At 35.7% G+C, this 21,254-nt stretch overlaps 1 protein-coding gene across 3 annotated transcripts; it reads left to right on the top strand.

Annotated features, from left to right (window-relative positions):
- Positions 1–2: 2 nt before the first annotated feature.
- zgc:162472 (uncharacterized protein LOC553495 homolog) lies at positions 3–20,855 on the top strand. Of its 3 annotated transcripts, none has more exons than XM_067422949.1 (28): positions 3–98; positions 882–1,127; positions 2,028–2,724; positions 4,121–4,233; positions 4,341–4,403; positions 4,802–4,972; positions 5,107–5,240; positions 5,324–5,418; positions 6,103–6,157; positions 6,957–7,097; positions 7,182–7,355; positions 7,581–7,644; positions 8,051–8,246; positions 8,375–8,499; positions 10,999–11,377; positions 11,872–12,003; positions 12,169–12,205; positions 13,203–13,295; positions 13,375–14,056; positions 14,273–14,394; positions 16,688–16,830; positions 16,922–17,211; positions 17,492–17,642; positions 17,732–17,765; positions 17,879–17,965; positions 19,343–19,724; positions 20,134–20,359; positions 20,445–20,855. In XM_067422949.1, the coding sequence occupies exons 2-28, from the start codon at positions 886–888 to the stop codon at positions 20,529–20,531; spliced, it is 5,115 nt and encodes a 1,704-aa protein (XP_067279050.1). In that variant the 5' UTR covers positions 3–98; positions 882–885; the 3' UTR covers positions 20,532–20,855. The 3 variants fall into 3 exon arrangements, with proteins under 3 accessions (XP_067279050.1, XP_067279049.1, XP_067279051.1); XM_067422948.1 differs by having other exon boundaries at positions 4–98; positions 8,048–8,246; XM_067422950.1 differs by lacking the exon at positions 11,872–12,003 and having other exon boundaries at positions 4–98; positions 8,048–8,246.
- Positions 20,856–21,254: the final 399 nt, after the last annotated feature.

The following is a 21,254-nucleotide window of genomic DNA, read 5'->3' as shown; positions in this document are numbered from 1 at the left end:
CAGTGCGCATGTCCAGTAACTAACATCAAGCATGGAGGACGTGAGCCGCTAAAGATTTTTTTTTTTTTACAATAAAATCACCCTGGACCACCTTAAAAGTAAGATTTTGTAATTGTCACATATTTAAACGTATAGTGATGTTGTAAAACGCAGTGTTGCTTTACTAAACCGACCGACTTCTATTAATGGGCATTAGACAGGACCCTCAATGGCCAGTCGGGGGAAAATAAAAAATATTGAACAAAACCAAAGAGCCATTTGTTTTGAGTTGCTGGAAATAAAACATTTGTGCGTCGCAATGATAACTTGAAATAAAGTAAGTTAGCACGTAAAAGTTTGGGAAAGAATTACACTGATGCAATGCGAATAGAAATGTTGTAAACAGCACTGTAAGTATTTGTCACATAGAAGTTTATTACTGTTTTAATTATTATCCAATGAGACATATGTGAGTGTATTACATTTAATTAGTACTTAATGGCTATCCTCAACTGTCAAACTGAATGTAAGACCCTCAGAAATGTTTTAGCATACATGACAATATTTCCCTACTGTGTTATTGTAAATCAATAATATCATATTATATATTTTAAAAAGATCATCACAGAAAGAAAGATGATGCACACATCGAGAATTAGCATACAATTTTGTATGTATGTATATATGTATGTAAGTTCTGTTAAAAATCGATTATTCACTATAATTGGACCTAACATACAAGTTTTTATATATATATATATATATATATATATATATATATATATATATATATATATATATATATATATATATATATATATATGTATATGTGTGTGTGTGTGTGTGTGTGTGTATATATGTATATGTTATTATGTTTATTTTGCTCTCTTTTCTCTAAACAGAAAGATGATGCGCAGATCAAGAATTAGCGTCCGCCCCAATGTGAAGCCCACAGGCCGAGCTCTGACAGCTTCTCAAGATAATGTTCAGCCTCCCCAGGTTCCTGTTGACTCTGCTCCATCTGAGGGGTCAGAGGTCATGACTGAGAAGTTTAAGACTGACCCACCAATAGCATTGGAAAGGACTAATAAGGAAGCCTCTCAGAGCAGCAGCCCTAGTAACCAGTTGGAGGCCACTAGCGATAAAGAGTGAGTCTGGACCTTCAGTCTTATAAATATCTGATTATGTTTATTAAGCAGTTTTTTTAAAAACCAATTTTAATCACCTTTTTCATTTTAAATTGTATTTCAGTGTGGAAAATATATATATTTTTAAAGTTAATATTCCATCATGTGTCAATTAATATTAGGTCATAAAAACTGCATGTCTGTTATGCATGTCTATGTAGAGACAAAAAATGTTAGTTGTTGTAGTAAATAACATAGAATACTACAAAAGTGTTAGATGTTCCTAAGGATGTTCTTTTTGTTAGGTTACTACCATAGACTTTTAATAAAAGGGACCTAATGTCTTTAGGTTTCCGAAAAGCATTTTTGAAGTTAAAAAGCCGGCTGTTGCCGTATTGGCAGGGCGTCACCGTACATAACTCCTGTATAACTGAAAGAGGCAGGACGTAGATGGAGCTAAGGTGACCAGTTGCTGAAACCACAGCTGCCTACCTCAACCATAGTTACAATTCACCTGTCACTCAAGTGGCCCCGCCCCACCCTTAATTATGCAGAACTTTAAGGCTTAAGATAATTCGCATGTTTGTGTTATTTAAAAAAAAATCACCCCCTGACCCCCTCACAGAGGTCATGATGGGACAAATTAGCTTGTACCAGGCTGTAAATAATTTTTTTTCTGCTGTAAACATGGGCTTTTTTTTCGTTCTTTTTTTACATTGCGGAGAGACAGATTGGACTGCCTTTTGGAGCCTGTCTCTTGTGGCCAGTCAATTAATTGCACTTTAAGTCACTTCCGTGTTTGGCTTCAAAAGAGACCGAGGGAGGTTGCTGCTTGGTTACTACTAGTACTAGGTTTTGTTAGACTGTTACTTTATGCAACAGACATTGCCTGTTTTTCACTGATTCTTTGCTTCACAACAGGGCTGAAGCATCTAAAAGTTCTGATGCCCATGATTCAACAAGCACCTCTGTGACTTCTGGTCCTCAGAGGAGGAAACGCTTCACAGCTCTGCCCAACTTAGCGAAACCTCGAGCTTCCCCAGCCTCCTCTAGGACTCCTAAATCTCCGTCCAAGTCCCCTGTGAAACCAGTAACACCCACTGAACCTGAAACATCAACCCCCACTGCAGAGACTTTCCATCAGATACCTGAGCCTGTCCCAAACTCCAGGGCTCCTGGAAGACGGAGACCTTCTGGAGGGGGCAGACAAGCCAAAGTGCAGCCCATCCCTGCAGCCCCACTGCGGAATGACCAAGATGCAGAGACTCAAGGGGATGGAGGGTTGGAAGACACTGTTGTACCGTCGACTGTTCAGCAAGGAGAGTCCCAATTTCCCCTTAGAACCTCCAAACCTAATACTGTTTTGGTTCATGAAAGCCCTCCAGCGTGTCCGGTTCCTCCTGCTGTGGAAGACATGGTCGTACAACAGCAGAGTGATTCTGAGCCACCTCCGGGGCAAAGCCAAACTGATCTGTTAAGAGAAAGACTAAAAAAACTTCAGTCGCCATTGAAAATTCTCAAATCGTTAAAAACTCTGAATGACCCAGCAGATATGGTCAAGTTAGCTCAGGCTCGAAAACTTCGGGAGCTTCTCAAAAAAGAAATGAGCAAAAACAAGGTGTGTATGTACTTTACATTAATGTGTTTTGATATTTTTACCCTTTTGATGTCTATATATTCATCTACATGTCTATATATATATATATAAAGTATATAAGTATAAACAATATAAATCTAGTTAAAAATAATCAAGGCATATCTGATTTTCTAAAGCACAAAAAAAGTTTCTAAAAATATAGTAAAAACTGGAATATTGTGAAATATTATTACCATTTAAAATGTTATTGCAGTTTTACAACATTATTGCTTTCTATTTTAATATATTTAATATATCTATGTATGTATCTATTAGGGATGCAACAATACAGTTGGTCCACGGTTCAATACATACCTCGGTTTTTAACCGCGGTTTTTCGGTTCGTTTTTTTTTTTTTTTGCTGCTCTATTCTTAGGCGACAGGAACAGAAAAGGGATAAGAATAAAATGTTTTTATTGAAATACTCTTTTTTTTTTTTTTACTTGAAAGACTTGAAAACCCTTACTTAAACTTAAACCTTGTATACATTCCCAGTGTATTGTATAATACAAAATAAATGTATATACATATTTACAGTGGCAGCTCAGAGATGTACAGTAGCATTTAAGTATGAAATTGAATGAATAAAGGCTAACATTAAAACTAATCGGTTTTAATGTCCAGTAATCACGTGTGTTTGACAGACGTTTAGTCACGGCTCCATCCATCCATCCATCCATCCATCCATCCATCCATCCATCCATCCATCCATCCATCCATCCATCCATCCATCCATCCATCCATCCATCCATCCATCCATCCATCCATCCATCCATCCATCCATGTACATACATACATACTTATTTACTTACTTACTGTAAAATATTATTAAAATCCTTCAGAAATCATTCTAATATGAGGATTTACAGCTCAAGAAACATTTATGATTATTATCAATGTTGAAACAGTTGTGTAAAACATGTTAAAAATAACAGAATTTATCTGAATTAAAAAAGCTTTTGCAACATTGTACTACCATTTAAATGTTTTTGGGTGGTAAGATTTTTTTTGGGGGGGGGGGGGGGGGGGGCTTAAAGAAATGAATATATTTATTTAGCAGGGATGCATTACATTAATCCATCAGATACCTGAGCAGTATAGACATATATGTTTGTATAAGTGACAGTATAGACATTTCTAATGTTGCAAAAAGCTTTATAGTTCAGATAAATGCTGTTCTTTTGAACTTGGATGTTCAAAAAATATTTTTTATTTTTATTTTTTATTATGTTTTGTCCCAGGCTAAAAAAAACTTTTTTGATCGCTGCTGTATATCCTGGCACATGTTGGGACTGTCACTTTATGAAGAATTCCTAAGGGAATTAATTCAATGTTTTTGATATGATACTCTGATCACTCTATTGTCACCTGAATCTAGGAAGACAAGAAGAAACCCAAGATGGGAATCAATAAACGCAAGGCACCTAAAGATCACACCAAAATGACCATGAGAGAGCTGATCTATTACCTGCCTGTTTCCAACCCGATGAAGTATGTGCCTTTCTTAAGTCCTGCGTGTTTTGGAAGTCCATGTGAATGGTAGTGTTGATTGTATGATTTATGTTATTTCGTTTTCAATGTCTTGGTTTTCTGCACAGGTCTTTCACAGAAGAAGAGCAGAAAGCATCAGAGACAGAATTAGATGACTCTCCTACACCAACGTAAGCTTAATCACCCTATCAATCTCCCAATAGCGCGCATATGACAGCAAGATGTCTATTAAATGTGGGTGGTGTATTGCAGATGCAACATTTTAAAAATGCTAATGCAGATTATATGTGATTATACATATATTTTGTTGTATTATTGTTGTTTTGCCTTTGATTTTGCCTCTAGCTTTTGATAGAGTGCCCATATTATGCTATTTTAAAGATTACTAATTTTTTGGGAGACAATAACTCCATTCATTGTGCACTTTGGTCTTTGAAACTTTCCAGACGTTTTACATTCACAAACAGATGTATTACATACTACATGAATGTTCAAATCTGCAAAATATGGCCAATGTATTAAAAATATTGTATTTTATATGCAAGTTTAAACACTTGTTTTTCTTTAGTTCCTCTACGACTCCAGCTGCTCCACCAGTTCAGGAGACGGTGGCAGAAGATGCTGGTCATGAGGAAGATGAGGAGAGAGTGGAAGAAACTCAGCCAGATGAGGAAGAACCTATGCTAGTGCCCAGGGTAAAGGTGGCGGAGGATGGCTCTCTGATTATAGACGAGGAGAGGTTAGTGACGTTCCTTTTTATCCTGAGCTGCTCCTCATAGAGAAGGGTAGTCCGGGAATTATTTTAGTAGAAGTAAAGTGTACAATATTCCCAGTGTTAAAATGCTTTTTATTCTGTTGTGTGGGTGTGCGTAGTTTAACAGTCCAGGTGTCAAGGGCAAAAGGACCCAATCCGGCAGATGACAGAGATCCCATTTTTGAACGTGGCTCTACCACCACTTACTCCAGCTTTAGGAAGGGCACCTACACCAAACCCTGGTCCAGTGGAGGTCAAAAGTCAATCACATTGCACCTCTTAATTTAAAGTGTGTCGTACATTTCATTCATATAGGATTTTGTATGACTTTTCCAGAGACTGAAATGTTTTACTTGGCCATCAGCATGGTGGGGACAGACTTCTCCATGATTGGTCAGCTGTTTCCACACAGAGGTCGATTGGAGATTAAGGTTTATCTTTGTTTTATCCTTTTTTTATGCATATCACTAAACACATGTATGCTTGATAGTTGTTGATCATACTATTCTCCAAACGTTTGTGGTTCAAATGTTTAATGTTTTTAAAGGAGCATCTTATGCTCATGAAGTCTGCATTTATTTGATCAATAATACAGCAAAAAAACATAAATATTTTGAAATATTATTACAATTGAAATAGACTGTTTTCTATTTTACTATATTTTAAAATGCTATTTATTTCTGTGATGTCAAAGCTGAATTTTCAACATCATTACTCCAGCCTTCAGTGTCACATGATCCTTCAGAAATCATGAATTGGTGCTAAAGAAACATTTCTCATTATCAATGTTGTGCTGCCTAATATTTTTGTGGAAGCTGTGCTGTGTTTTTTAGGACTCTTTGATGAATAGAAGGCTTCGAAAAACAGCATTTATTTAAAATAGAAATCTTTACAACATTATAAATGTGTTTACTGTGTCTTTTGGTCAATTTAATATGTCTTTGTTGAATAGAAGTATATTCATTAATTTCTCACCCCAAACTTTTTTAATGGTAGTCTGTCACCTCAAGTGAATTACTTGTCGATTTTGGACATATTGGATGTGTGCCATAATAATGCAAGTTCATCTTCAAGAGCCCCAATCACCTCAATTTGGTGTTGTCTTATTCCCCCAGAACAAGTTCAAGAAAGAGGAGAGAAATAACTCATGGAGAATAGATAAAGCATTCAGTAAGTGACCTTGAACAGTTATCCAACCACCTTAAACTAACCACTCTTAAAAGACAAAATAAATTGATTTCATATGATATTACATATTAAAGGGACAGTTCACCCCAAAAATAACAATTAGCCTATGATTTACTCACCCTCAAGTCATCCTAGGTGTATATGACATTCTTCTTTCAGACGAATACGATCAGAGTTATATTTAAAAAGTCCTGGCTAAACTAAGCTTTATAATGGCAGTCAATGGCAGCCCAAAATTTCCATTATAAAAGTAATCCACACGGCTCCAGGAGGTTAATAAAGGCCTTCTTAAGCGAATCGTAAAGCTTTATAAAGTAACATATCTACCGGTGGACCGCAGTCCATTTTCAACGAGAAAAGCTTAACTGGTGTGTCGATGTCGTCTGCGAGATACACCTTCGTAAGTTTAATACAGAAGGTGGTCCACCGGTAGCTAGATATTTTACTTTATAAAGGTTTAAATATGGATATTTTTCTTACAAAATCCCATCGATTCGCTTCAGAAGGTCTTAATTAGCCCCCTGGAGCCGTGTGAATTACTTTTATAATGGATGGATGCACTTTTTTGGGCTTCACATTTTTAGCTGCTCTTCACTGCCATTATAAAGCTTGGAAGAGTCAGGGCACTTTTTAATATAATTCTGATTGTATTCGTCTGAATGTCATATACACCTAGGATGACTTGAGGGTGACTAAATCATGGGATAATAATTTTTGGGTGAACTATCCCTTTAAGTTAATTGGTTGAAAATCAAGTAAACTGAATTAATTATATTTCCAGAGGAGAAGCGGCGCCTGGATCTAGATTTCTTCAAAAAATTAATGGAGCAGATCCTAAAAGATGAGGAAAAGAAGAAAAACAAAAACAAAGAGCTCGTCAAGTTGGCTAAAGCACAGAATAGAGTCCACAGGAAAGTGAGAGGTCAGTTGAGTTTAACTGCCTGTCTAAGATTCACAGTTTTTTTAGCCAAATTCTCGTGCGCACTTACACTATTTTCTAATGCAGCCTCTAAAAGAAAGGATATGGACACTTCAGAGGATTCGGACAGCGATGTGGTTGCAGGAGAAAAGGAGAATGAAGACCTGTCAAATGATGGAGGAAGTGAAACCACTTCAAAGAAACACAGGGGAAGAGGGGCGTATACTCCACAGAGGAGAAACAAGAAGACAAATGGAGAGGGTATGCATTAAGGAACAAGGGAAAATATTTCTCATTTTTTTTAGACCTTAGTTCAATTAGGACATTTAGGTAGCTTTTATAAATGTGCCTTAGAAAAAAAACATTACTGTGTGCATTTTGAGACTAAACAATGACAGAAATATTTTAAGATATGTCAGTGCTTTCAGTTAAAACAGCTCAAACTTTTTTTATTAACATTTGATATATTTCATTGCTGATTTGTAGCTGCAATAGATGAACCTGAGGACTGTGAAAATGCCACTTCTGATGGACAGACACAAGATGACAGGTAAGCCAAATATCTGACTGAATCCTTACAGATATCTCACATTATTACATTTAAAGTACATTTTTTCAATTAAAGGTGTCGTGAACAGTTCAAATGTTTTGGGTGATTCTAATATTTAGATTTTGTACTCAAGAAATATTTCTTATTGTTGTCAATTCTGAAAACGTGAAAAGTTAATATTTTTTTGGAAACTGATCATAGAAATGTCAAAAGTGCAGCATCTTCTGTAACATTTTAAATGTTTTTACTGTCACTGTGGATGAGTTTAATGGATCCTTTCTGTAAAAAAAAATCTTATTGACCCCAGACTTTTTGAACAGAAGTGTAATTTCTGCACAAATAATGCAGTTGTAATTTATTATGTTATGAGACCATTTGGGGCTGAACATGATTCTCTTTTTAGCAGGTTAAGGGAATCTGATTCATCAGAGAACATAAACAAGAGTCCTGCTATTAAACCGGCTCAGCTCAAGGGACGACCCCAGAGGCCAGTCCCGAACCTCAGCCGCAGATGGGGGAACAGGCGCCCTGAGCCCAAAAGCAATATGCGTGAGGGTGGGACCTCAGTCGGGGAGGACAGTAAAATGGACAGGTCCACCAAGGTAGCGTTTTTAGCTGTTAAATGAGAAATCTTACAGATGTATTGCAAAGTAATAAAATGTAGTACAAAGGCATTTTTTGTGACAGTCTATTTTGTCTGACATAATTATGTAATTCATTCTTTTTGTAGGTGCCTTCAGACTTGATACAAGAGGAGAAGAAGAAGCAGTCTACAGTTCTTCTTGATTTGGAAGATTTAGAGGAAGAACCTGAGCTAAGGGCTGTACATGAACAGATATTCAATAAACCAACAAGGTAAGCATGAGAACATTTAGATATATTTAGAATATTTCAATAAAAGCACGCTTACAGTTCCCATTGCAAATTAATTTTAGGATTATTTTATACTATTATAGTATTTATTTATATTTTTAATCAGGGTTTATTTTTTTTATTTTGAGCTATTGTAATTTTTGTTGTTGTAATTTTACAATATGCTTTGTCATTTTCATTGTTTTGCATTTCTATTTAATTTGTCAAATTCAGTTTAGTTTTTAGCAATTTTACTACTTATGTACTTAGTAGCTTTAACTTATTTTATGTCAGTTAGTTGCCTTGGCTACTTTTCTTTAGTTTAATTGTTAATTGTTCATCTAATATGATATTTTACTGCAAGGTTATTTTAATTAACAAAACATATTTGTAATATTTTAGATTTAATTAACAAAACCAAAACTCAGGGTATCCGCGGGGTCTTGAAAAGTCTTAAAAGGTGATAAATCAATTTTGGGAAAATTAAGACCCTTATAAAGTATTAAAAAGTCTTATCACGGCTTAATAAAGTCTTACATTTTGAAAGTATTTTGTTCAAGCTTTGTCAAAAGAGTTTGACTCCAAAAGGTATTTATGAATATATTTCTTTTCATCCCCATAAGTATTAAAAAACAACTGGGCGCTCAGTCTGAGATCGGCTCGGAGCGCGCGTGCCAGAGATGAACATTCGCACCACCACCAGCCAAATGCGGCTGATTTTGAGTTGTGGCGGGTAAACTCGCTTCACCTACCGAGCTGTTTCACCTCTTTGTAAACTTTGTTCAATGCATACGAGTGCTGCCGTATGTGCGCATATAACCAGTCGTTTTCTCCGTCGTCACTCGCGTGAAGACACACTGTGAGACGAGCGCTCGTCTCACAGCGCGCAAATATTGAGTTCTCTTTCAAGTCTTGCGCTTAAACGGACAAACTCACACAAGAAGTATGTCAACATGTCCATCTTGATGAGTATCCTAGCAGATATAGTCTGAATATGCCTTAAGTGAACTGTATAGTATGCACAGTCGAGAAAGACAAGCATATCCCTGCATCAGGTCTTAAAGGCGCAGTAGCCTTTACTGCTGCTTGAGTGATGTCTTTATATTTAGTTTGACATTAAACAATGCTCTTGATTGAATAGCTTTTGTAAGTTTAATAAGGATTAATCTTTCATTTAAACAGTTAAATATGCAGTTATTTTACATTTGATTACTTTATTCAATTTCTTTACCTTTCTGCAGGCCAGTAGGTATGAACATTATTATTTAATGTACACATGAGTTACAAAACCATTTTTGGTTTTCGGCTTTGGTTTCTTCTTTTTTGGTTTTGGCCAAGAATTTTGATTTCGGTGCATCCCTACTGACAATGTTCTGCTCGGTGTGTCGTCAACACGCTTCAAAGATGCCAAAACGAATAGTTTCATTCTTGGGACTAAAAACCATAAAACTGGAAGCCATAAAAGACCACACATCATCGTGAAAATGTCAGTATTTCATTGAGACTTGAGATTAAATAAACTGCTGAAGTATTGTAAAGCTTGTAGTATTAATTTTCACATGCAGTTACACATTGTCAGTTAAAAACAAAAAAGTGGCTGGTAAAAACATTGAGTGGTAGACTTTGAAAAAAGTTCATTTCCATCCCTGGCCAGCGCTGTCTACGGGTGACGTCATGTATTTTGCAAAATGCGCAGTTAGGTAATGTGTCGCCCTCCATACGTTGCGAAACAGATATGCAATATAAACGATACAAAATTGGCATACGATAGAGATTTTAAGTCTACATTCGACTACAACTGTTTATTAAAGGTTTGTTGCCGATTAGAACTTGAAGTGCGATGAGGTCTTAAAATATTTTGAGAAGGTCTTTAAAAAGTCTTAAAAAGGTATTGAAATTAACTTCAGGATTCCTGCATATACCCTGAAACTACAATTGTGGCTCATTCAACCACACACGTTTTTTATAGTAGTGATCAAAATACAGTAAATCACCGTGAAGCGAACCTGATGGTTCAAGTAAAGAAGATTGTATCAATTACATCACTACATCAGTAGGTGGTGAGGCATGACTGTTGAAAATGTATTTGTCATATTATGTCTTTATGAGTGAGTCCTTAATTAATTCATTAAGATTATATTAGATTAATTTATTTGTAAGGAGACAATGAAGTTTCATAAAAACACATAAACAAACATGAGTAAAAAAGCCAGAATTAGCCCAGAGGCTATTTTTCATCTGGATAAAAATGAATAAATAAATGATTACAATTCAATAAGTAAACTAGTAAATTACATGTTGTTTTGTTGTCTTTTAAGAATCATGGGAGAATCGTGGTCTCTATTTTTAAAACAAATTGTGATCCTCAATTTATCCAGAATGGTGCAGCTCTAGATGTATTTATGCATCAGTTTATCATTAAATATTATTATTTTTGTAGGCATTATTCTGTTGTCTTGGTTTCAGTTTTGCTTGTCACACTAATTATTCTCTTTTATTTAGGTCAGGAAGGATCCCTAAGCTCTCTCAGCATGTGATGCAGGCAGCAGCAGAGGAGGAGGAAGATGAGGAAGAACTCTCTGAACCTCCTGTGTCTTCCAAAATTACTAATCAGGGTTTCAAGGCACCCGGCCGGAGGGCTAAATTAAAACCAGGCCCCACATTGAAACAGGGCATGCACAGGAGGGGAAAATCTAGACTGGTGACCTTACTTGCTTCTGGAAATGAAGATGATGAGGAGGAGGACGAGAACGTAGAAGATTGTGTCCTGAGCCAGGTGGACTTTCCTTCATACCCTGAAGAGGAAAACCAGGCATTTGTCCCAATGAGTCTACGCCCTCCGCTGCCCGTTAATTCAGAGGTGGTAGAAACCATGGAAGAGGTGTGTTTATGTATTTTGATACCATAAAAAGGACCTTAGTAGAACCCCCTTCATCACACATCAGCTCTATTCTTAAAACTCTCCTGCTTGAGGCTGATGTGCTTTTCTTTTTTGCATAAATTATGTTCTGGTTAGTTTTCAAAGAATAAGGTCATAAACATATTTTACGCCAGGGGTGTCATGCGATCCCCAAGGTGCCACAGTATCCTTGGAAAAATTTCACATTTACAGAATTTTGTAATACTAAAATTGGGATTTTGCTATCTAAACACTAACCATAATTATTTTATTCCATTAACAGCTTGTGACAATTAACAAATCTGAATAATGTTTTGTAGGGGGAAATTATACCTGCTTAAAATATGTTTCTGACCATATGTTCAGTTTCACCATTTTGTTCATATTCATTTCTGCATGTCATAAAAAAACTCCCTCCCTCCTGCCCTTTCATGGTCCTTTCCTTTTTCTTGTCACTCATTCCCATTGGCTCTCAGCTGGACATTTCTGTGAATTTGCCTGATATCCTGAGTACTTCCCAGAATGCTTTGTGCCCTGAGATGTCATGTGAGCAGGTGGTGTTGCCTGCTGGCCCTGTCTTTTATGAACACCAGTTGGACCTGCTTGCTGTAAGTCTGCCCAGGGTCCTCTGTCCCTTGTCACATCTGTTTACTGTTGTGGTGTCCATCATAAACACCTTCATTTGTTGTCAGCTGAATCTTTTACTTTTAAATCGGAGTGATTTTGAATGATTTGATGAGTTGGTACTAATTTGTGTCTGATTTGTTTTTAAGGATGTCATTGAGTTTCTTGACCCAGACCACATGGAAGGTAAGGTGAAACTCATGCTTTCCTACCACCAGCAAACATGGAGAAACAAATAATCTAACTGAATGAACTACCGAATGAGTTATGATCTATATTAACAATGCATTTATATCTCGTAATCACATGTAGTCAAAAAGGTCTCCAGTATGCAATGAAATGTTATATTCCAGCATAAAATTATTTGGATAAAAACTGCACAGATACAAGCCTAGTTTTCTGTTTAGACAAAAAATATGAATCAATTAATAATTAATTTATGATACATTTGTTTATAATTTCATTTAATACAATTGTTCAAATAATAACAATAAAACAATTTGGATAAAATAAGTATTTATGATAAATGTGTTTCTTAAATTTACACATTTGTTAAAATTAAAAATAATTTTATTTGTATCGGTTTATTTTCCGCAACCATGTGTATATTGTGTCATCAACCAAACTTTTAAAGCTACACTGTGTGATATTTTCCCCCATCTAGCGGTGTAAAGGTATATGACAATCCAGTGAATATTACTTTCTGTTTCTCTCAATTCCGATTTCGTTTTAACTCCTACGGTGGCCAATTTAGTCCAAGATTAACATGGCTTCCAGTTCGACCTCGTCCATGACTGCCATCCAGTGTTAAAACGCGAAAGGCGAAGCTTGAATTTACGGGTATGTCCCTCTTTGGCTAATGTACTTTCAAGATGGAGGGGCAACATGGCGACCAGCATTCGAACCCCTCACCCGTATGTATTTTCAATGGAATATTATAAACTTACGAGAATACTTTATTACTTAAAAGAAGTAAATATACATTAATGAGCACATATATTTTTGAAAGATTTTAGTGTATTTAGCTAAGAATAATCTAAAAAAGTTACACAGTGTAGCTTTAAGAATGTTGTATATTAAAAGTTTTGCTTGTATCACCAGCCCCCTACATGCAACGCAAGCCTTTTTTATACCCAAAAGCTTTAATATGCTAATAAACATCACTTATACATATTTCTTTCAGTATGTAAGGAGATCAACAATGAAGCTGCCCAGACTCTTCTGACCATCGGGAACTCAGCTCAGATGACCCAGACATCCGAAATAGCCTGCACTGGTAAGAATAGCTTCATAATGCAACTTATTTGAAATTTGGAATATTCATTAGAAAGTTGATTGAATGAAATCTTTTTCAGGTGAAAATGATATTGCTGGACAGTCAAACACTATACATGAAGAGGTGGTCCATGAAGAAGCTATCACAGAAACAGCCGTCACGTCTGGTCCCTCTGTAAGTCGCGAGTCAGAGTTGAACGCTTATGTTGAACTTTCGAGCAGTGAAACTCATATTCCAGAACTTTCTGCTGATGAAACCCCTACCACAAAAGAGGAGCCAATCAAATCACAGAAAACTGATGCTCATCCTGGTACCATTCAACATGAGACACAGGATTTGGATTGTTCCAACAGTGTTCCACTACCTAAAAGAGCCCGTTTCTCCAAACACAAACCCAATATTGTTCAAGGTCTGAGAACCAGACGAGCTCCACAGGTGGAAATCTGTCCGGAACTTGTTACAGATTCTGTGCAGACCTTTACGGGTTCATCTGTCACAGAAAAAGATAAAAATGCAACACAACTCACCCAAGAAGATTCAGTTCCTGTGGATCACCTGTCAGTCTCCTCTATTTACCCTGAGGTAGTACAGCCAGAAAAATCTTCTGAAAAAAGAGAAGACAGTCCAAGTGTTGTTCCTGAAAAAGTGACTGAAGAAGATAATGGATCTGTGTCATCTCTGAAGAGAAAGATTGATGATATAACCACGGAGGAAAAAGGAAAAGAACAAGAAGGGGCGAGAGAACCACAACTGACTAATAGGTATTAAAAAGAGCAGGATATGGATTTTTTTATTTTTGTGTGATTTCAATATTTCAAATGTATTTTTAATTATTTTTGTAAATAAATATAATAAAGCATTAAAATGGTTCCTTGAATAGCTTATGCTTTCAATTCATATCCCAAAATGTGTGACTGATATTAATGTGTCTAAAAAATAAGTAGTCTCTAATATTGTCTGTATGTTATGTGTTTCAGTGTTAGTGAGTCTCAGAGCACATCAGATGAACCTGCTAAACCTGTCAGGAGGTCCCGCGGTCCCAAACCTAAACCGAACCTGACATCCAGACACACACACTCACAGACACAACACAAAACAGGTATGACAATTCAAACCCAGCCACTATCTAAAATGTGAAATGGCTCTAAACAGGTTAATCTCACAGTTTAATTTATATTTGATACATATTGTGCATAGTAATATTTTTATACATATTTTTATACATATTTTGCATAGTAATATATATATATATATATATATATATATGTATATATATATATATATGTATATATATATATATATTAGGGCCGGGACTCGATTAAAAAAATTAATCTAATTAATTAGAGGCTTTGTAATTAATTAATCGCATTTTAATCGCATATAAATATTTGGCCTGAGAACAATGAGAAGTAATTTTTCACATGTATTTTTAGTATACCATTGAATAATGACTGAATACATAAGCTTAATCAACAAAATATAGTTTATTTATTTGACCTGAGAACAATGAGAAGTAATTTTTCACATGTATTTTTAGTATACCATTGAATAATGACTGAAAACATAAGCTTAATCAACAAAATATAGTTTATTTATTTGACCTGAGAACAATGAGAAGTAATTTTTCACATGTATTTTTAGTATACCATTGAATAATGACTGTATACATAAGCTTAATCAACAAAATATAGTTTATTTATTTCAGTCCAGCAGACCAGCGCAATGTTTGCCATTAAGTTTAGCAAAAGCATACTTGTGATATTTGAGGCTCGATGTGATGCGGTGATACGCAAATTCCTTGTTGTATAGCTTGCACACAACCCTGCTCTTGACGACGCTTCCATCCTTTCGTTCTTTCGTTTTTTAAAACAAAATTTCCCATCCACGGGGCCAAGCAAAGCGGTCTCATCAGCTTCTTCGTTCATGTTCGCGCATGCCCTGCGTCTCAATCAGCTCCCTAGTTCCCTAGTCAGGGCACTGATCAGGACATAAGTCAATGGGCTGACTCCCTGATCAGTGCCCTGACTACTGAACTAGGGAGCTGATTGAGACGCACCCATGTTGTTGTCGTGACTCCGGAGCGCTAGTTGGTGTTCCAGTATAATCGGTCCGTCGAAACTGATTTATTGAAAAACGTTCCGCGGTGCAAAAATAAATGCAGTTAAATTTTTTATTTTTTTTGCGTAATTAATTAACGCGTTAAAGTCACGTAATTAATTAATCTTAATTAACGCGTTAAAGTCCCGGCCCTAATATATATATATATATATATATATATATATATATATATATATATATATATATAATTTTAATAATAATCTGTTTAATCTGTGTCACACAGATCACACACACACATTAATACATTAATCTGTGTGTGTGTGTGAATAAGTATAATATATGTTGATTGTGGTTAAAACTGTATACCTGGGTGTCACCACTGTTACAGCATTTTAACATATTACCATTTTGTATAAATAGTTTTAAAGGTGCACTGTGTAACACTTTTTCAGTAAAATTTCCAAAAACCACTAGGCCATGTTATATATTTTGTTCAGTTGAGTACTTACAATATCCCAAATATTTCCAATTATTTGTAAATTGTGAGAAAATTGCTATTTTAACCAAGGAGCGTCATATCTGCATTACCCTCGGTTTCCAGTTTTATTTGGCAGAAACGCTTTACTCTTAGCAGTGTGAACAAGTGTCACAGCAGCCGACAAAGAGTAATGTCATAACATCATTTTCAACACACTTGAATGTATCTAATATGATAAACAGAGCTCATACTTGTGACTGTTAAACCAAAAAAGGCACCAGCGACGGTGGCATAAAAGTCCCGCTGCTCGCGAGGTGCGTATTGCGTTGATCTTATTAACAATTGCTCCAGCGGCCTTGCTCAGCTCCTCAACACTCTGCTCTGCTCTGCTTCATACTACAGTAACGTTAATAACCACATCCATGAACATGATTTCTGCCGGAGTCCTATCCCGATTCTTTTCCACCGGCTGTGAGGTGAAGACCACATGTCCCAAGATTCTGAGCTCAAACTTGGCGTCATTAAACTACGCCTTTGTTTTGAGTAGGCGACCTCTAGCAGACGGAAAAGTTACATAGTGCACCTTTTACATTTCAATAATATATAATTTTTATAATTACAGCAGAATTTCTTTTTCTCATTAGTTTATTTTAAAATGTGCTTTATTGATGTAAAAATAATGACTGATGTACAGTTTTATTTTGCAACAAATACATTTTTTGTTTTGATTTTGGTGTTAACTATCACATTTATGTTCTTTAGAGGTTTCAAGAAATTTGCCTAAACAGAACAATTACATTAAACATCTAAATAAAAGCATATATTAATTTTTATGTTTGCATTTGTTTCCTTGAAGTAATAAATGAGAAGCTGCCTGCTGCCAATTCTTCCTCGAGCATTTTCACAAAAAGTTCTGAAGAGGGTGTTGTAGTAACTATAGAATCTGATGGTTCCCAAAGAGCGGCACAACAAGAGGTTGCGAGCATTGAATCGGCACAGGTAAAATATCGGTTAAATAGGATTTTTTGGTAGAATCATTACAGTAAGGACATTGGAATAATAAATATTATGTTATGTTTCTTTATTTCAGGTAGTCCAAGATGTCACACCGCCAGTTGTTTCTGAAGATGAGTACAGGCAGAAAACTGTGATCTTGTTGGATGAGAACAATAGAACCAGTCCAGGGAAGGATGTTGAAGACAGCTCTGTTAAACATTCTGGGTGTGAATCAGAAGAGACACCTGCTGAACCAACTCCTGAGGAACCTGTGTTTATACTGTCTCTCACTGAAATCCCATCTACTTTAGATGAGGGGGCGGGCTTTAGAACAGAGCCCCTCCCACTTACAGCAGCGTCTGAGTTGCATTTTCATGGTCAAAGGTACAGTTAGCTTTAAACTGTTATCTAATGCTGTAAAACACCATGAGACAATGCACCACCTCATTAATAAATATGTTGTGGGATGTTGTGTCCTGGTTTTTGTCCTAGTTGAAAATGTGTTATCCAAATTAATGCAGTGCATATTTAAGTTTTTTTTTTTCTTTCTGAGACTGGCTCTCTGTGTTCTTAAATGTCAGTGTCTAGATTTAATTAGCATATTTGCAAATTGTACCCTGTCCTTTCTATTTATTTCTTTTTTCTGCATTCTGCTTGATTTCAGTGCTAATGAAAGCAGGGAGGTATCTCACCTTCTGATCACAGATGCTTTAGTTCCTGTGTCAGAGGATGAGGAAAAGGAAAGTGGAGCGGGGGACATGGACAAGTTTAGGACAGGCGAATTAAAATGCAAGACACCAGCCTTAACATCTCAGGTGGTAAAATGTGCATCTTGACGTTCAGCACTATTGATGCTTGATAAAGTCTAAAAAAGTGACTAATAGTGAGGTAATTTCCTTCCTAGAGTACCGAAGGTGAGAGTCAGACAGAACATCATGGTGAGAACATTTTCAGCAAATCTTTATGATTAAAAAATAAATATATGGTACAGATTGTCATCTTGTCAGCATGTTTTAAACTCTGTTCATTACACATTTTCTTTATGCTTTAGTATCGGAAAGGTCTATGGAAGAAGGGACTAAAGATGAGGAGGAGCATTTGGAGAAGAAGAGAAAAATATCTAAGAGAACCCGGAGAGGTAAGGGAGCAGAAATTACACTACCAATTATTTTATGTTTTTAAATGAAGTTTCACCAAGGCTGCATTTATTTGATACAGTAAAAACTATAATGTTGTTTTTAAAGATGATTTTATATTATTTAAAAGTTATTATATATTTTTTATACATTTAAAATAACTGTTTTCTACCATAATATATTTTAAAATGTAATTTATTCCTGTGAATTTTCAGCATCATTACTCCATTAGTCTTTAGTGTCACATGATCCTTCAGAAATCATTCTGAGATGCTAATTTAGGGATGTGAAACAGTTATGCAGCTTAATATGTGGAAATCATGATACTTTTTTTTTAGTATTCTTTGATTAACCCCTTAAGTGTCACTGGCCCACCGGTGGGCCCATTTGCCACTGCATGTTTAAAACAATATATCCTATATTTATCCTTATTTAATGTTGACAAACCATATATCAATCGAAAGCTTACGAACTCAAGATTCATCCTGTGCAAACCGATTTGAAATCGGACCTTGCGTTTCCATGGAAACGGTGCTCTAAATTATTCTAGCGGGCTCCTCCCCAAGTGGCGTTGTCATGTTTCATATTTATTTAACATATTTATTTAATTTATAATAAAAACCTTTTCTAATCTTGACAAAACACATATCGTCGGAAAGGTCTTAGTCTCACGGTTCTATTTCTGCAAACTGTTTTGTGATATTTACACAAAAATATATACATTTGACACAGGAAATTGCATTTAAAAAAATCAATGGAATTTCAATGACACCCGGTGGCTATTTGTGGTACAACGCCTAAACAAAATCTCATGGGAACTTCAATTTTTGTGAGATCAACTTCAAATTTGGAACACAAATTGATTAGACATATGGCTTTGATTTGATAGTAATTTTAGAGTCCACATTATTTTGTAACATATATATTTTATATTAAATATTAAATATCTAGTACAGTATATTTGATTTACAGTACATTTAAACTTCCATAACTTTTTTAAACTTAAATTTTTTGAAGTGATTTCACTTGAGCAATACTCTGCTGACTGTCTTCTTTAAAATGAGACCAAACTTATGTCTATATTCCAAAGCATTCTTGAATTGCAACCATTTAAGTTTGGATAGTGAATTTTCATGTATATTTTGAAAAAGGGGGGTGACACTTAAGGGGTTAATTGAAATTCAAAAGAAAAGAAAATTACTTATAATAAAAAGTTATCACAAAATGATTGGTTACATGAAGTATTTGTTCACAGTCATCATTATATTTGGCACTCTACTTGTTAACAAATAATACAAATCCTTTCCAATGTTTAAAATAAATCGAGATTACCACACATAAAGCAATGGTTTTACCAATGAACTCTTTCTTCTGTTTAGCAAAGCTGCAGGTTAAACCCATCCCCATTTCGAAGAGAAATGCTCGAGGTGCTCATGCTAAAGAGGACACAGCAGTGCTCTCTTTAAAAGAAACTACCTCATTACCCATTTCAACAGACGAGACGAGATCAGTGGCCGAGCAATCTGCGCCTGTTGCCATTTCAACAGACAACTCGACATCACCCACCATCTCGGACAGAGAAGCAAACGCAGACCTTTCTTCACCACAGCAAGAAAATTATGCTCAAGAATCTTTCCATAAAGGTCCCTCCCAAGGACAGGGGGACCTCCCAGACAAAGAGACAAATGAGTTAGCTAGTAGATCAGACTCGCATAGTGTCAGTCAGATCACGCCTATTGCCACAAGTGGGCCGCTTACAAGGTGAGATTTAGGTGTCTTCTAGAATATGTTCAAATATTCTTAACATTTCTTAAAATTCTTAAATACGCTTAAATGTTCAAAAACAGATAATTTTTCAGTTTACATTATTGCAGCCCCTATTTTCCCAGTCTGTCAATAACACTTGTTTCATTGCTGTGTCTATAAAGCTTGTCCTTCCTAAAAGAGTAGTGTGTTCCGATTGGTCAGCTGGACCAACTGCTTTGAGCATGTTTAGAAATGTTACACTCCTTACCATAATAGAGAATAACTTTCTTTGGAGTGACTTTGTGCTTTGTAACTTTGCAGACCTTTTTTTATGCTCAAACAGCAACATTGCACACTAAAGAAACTTGAAACAAAACAAAAAAAAGATATTTAATCCATTTGTTTTAATTTTGTTCTTCTATAGACCTGGCAGAAGACCCAAGGGGTTCCTGTCCTTCATTTCTTCTAAGAGTACACAAGGACCCCCAGCAGCTCATCGAGGGGCCAAACCATGCCCCCAAAAACCAGCAGTCAACAAAGCACGTCCTGTGAGAAACCGGATATCGGCTGGCCCTGTTACTATTGCAACAAACCCTGAAGTTAAGCGATCGTCACCAGCCTCTGCTTCCACCACTGCATCTATCATTGAGGTATCATACAATCCGATATTCCAGTACCTTTTGTCAACGCTTCTTATGCTTGTATTAATAGAACTATTATCTCTCTGCTCTGTAGAACTCAGAAGAAGAGCCAACCAGTGTTTCCAAATACTTTTTCAGTGACATCTTTACTGAAGTTGAGGAACTAGAAGACGTGGATTGAGGTTGGAATAACGAGCCAGGAACAACCAACTAACCAGTGAAAAACATAGATTGACATCAGTAGGGTGTATAGATGAAGCTTTTACCTGGACACTTTTACCAGAAAGAACCAGAACTAAAGATATGCAGTGAAAACATACCTCAGAAACTCTTTCATTTTGTCATATTTCTTTTAAGGATATATTAGTACTAAGTCACATTATGGTAAAGCAAATATGTTTTTGTTACAGTTTCACTGTTTGTTATATAATGTTGAAATACGACTCATGCCGCAACTGTGAATTCTCTAACATCATTTGGTAATATATGCCTTTTTTTTTCTTTTTTCTTTTTTAAGAAAAGAACGCTTTAGCATTTTTTGGTTCTTTTTTAGGAAGTGACTTTCTTTCTTATAATTTATATATATTTTTAAAGAGCAGTTTTGAAACAAACCTCCATTTTTAAAAAAAAAAGCACTCCCCTTTTTTCAACTCGAGTTGCTGTTTCTGTGTTTTAGCATTTTCAACATATTTAGTGTTTTTATTCTTTAGCTTTTAGTCACAAAGCCTAAACTCTGTTCAGTTTTTTGCTGTTCATATTCGCTATTTGTATTCAAATGTTCTCAAATAAATATTTGTAAATATGTTAATAAAAATGTACAATATGTTGTAGAGTTTGTTTTTATTGTATTTTTCCCATCTGTCTGCTTATATGTACATTTTAAACGTATACAATAATATATTTT

This window comes from Pseudorasbora parva, chromosome 18 (genome assembly GCF_024679245.1).
Source record: "Pseudorasbora parva isolate DD20220531a chromosome 18, ASM2467924v1, whole genome shotgun sequence".
In the NCBI taxonomy this organism is placed as follows: Eukaryota; Metazoa; Chordata; class Actinopteri; order Cypriniformes; family Gobionidae; genus Pseudorasbora; species Pseudorasbora parva.
The sequence above is the reverse complement of the archived record's forward strand: the minus strand, read 5'-3'. Positions and strand labels throughout refer to the sequence as shown.

Excerpts from the sequence above, each read along its gene's own strand:
- zgc:162472 (XM_067422948.1), top strand. The coding sequence starts at position 886 with ATGATGCGCAGATCAAGAATTAGCGTCCGCCCCAATGTGAAGCCCACA. Across the intron at positions 17,766-17,878 it reads GAGTCAGACAGAACATCATG|TATCGGAAAGGTCTATGGAA; the intron begins GTGAGAACATTT and ends TTTATGCTTTAG. Across the intron at positions 19,725-20,133 it reads ACAAGTGGGCCGCTTACAAG|ACCTGGCAGAAGACCCAAGG; the intron begins GTGAGATTTAGG and ends GTTCTTCTATAG.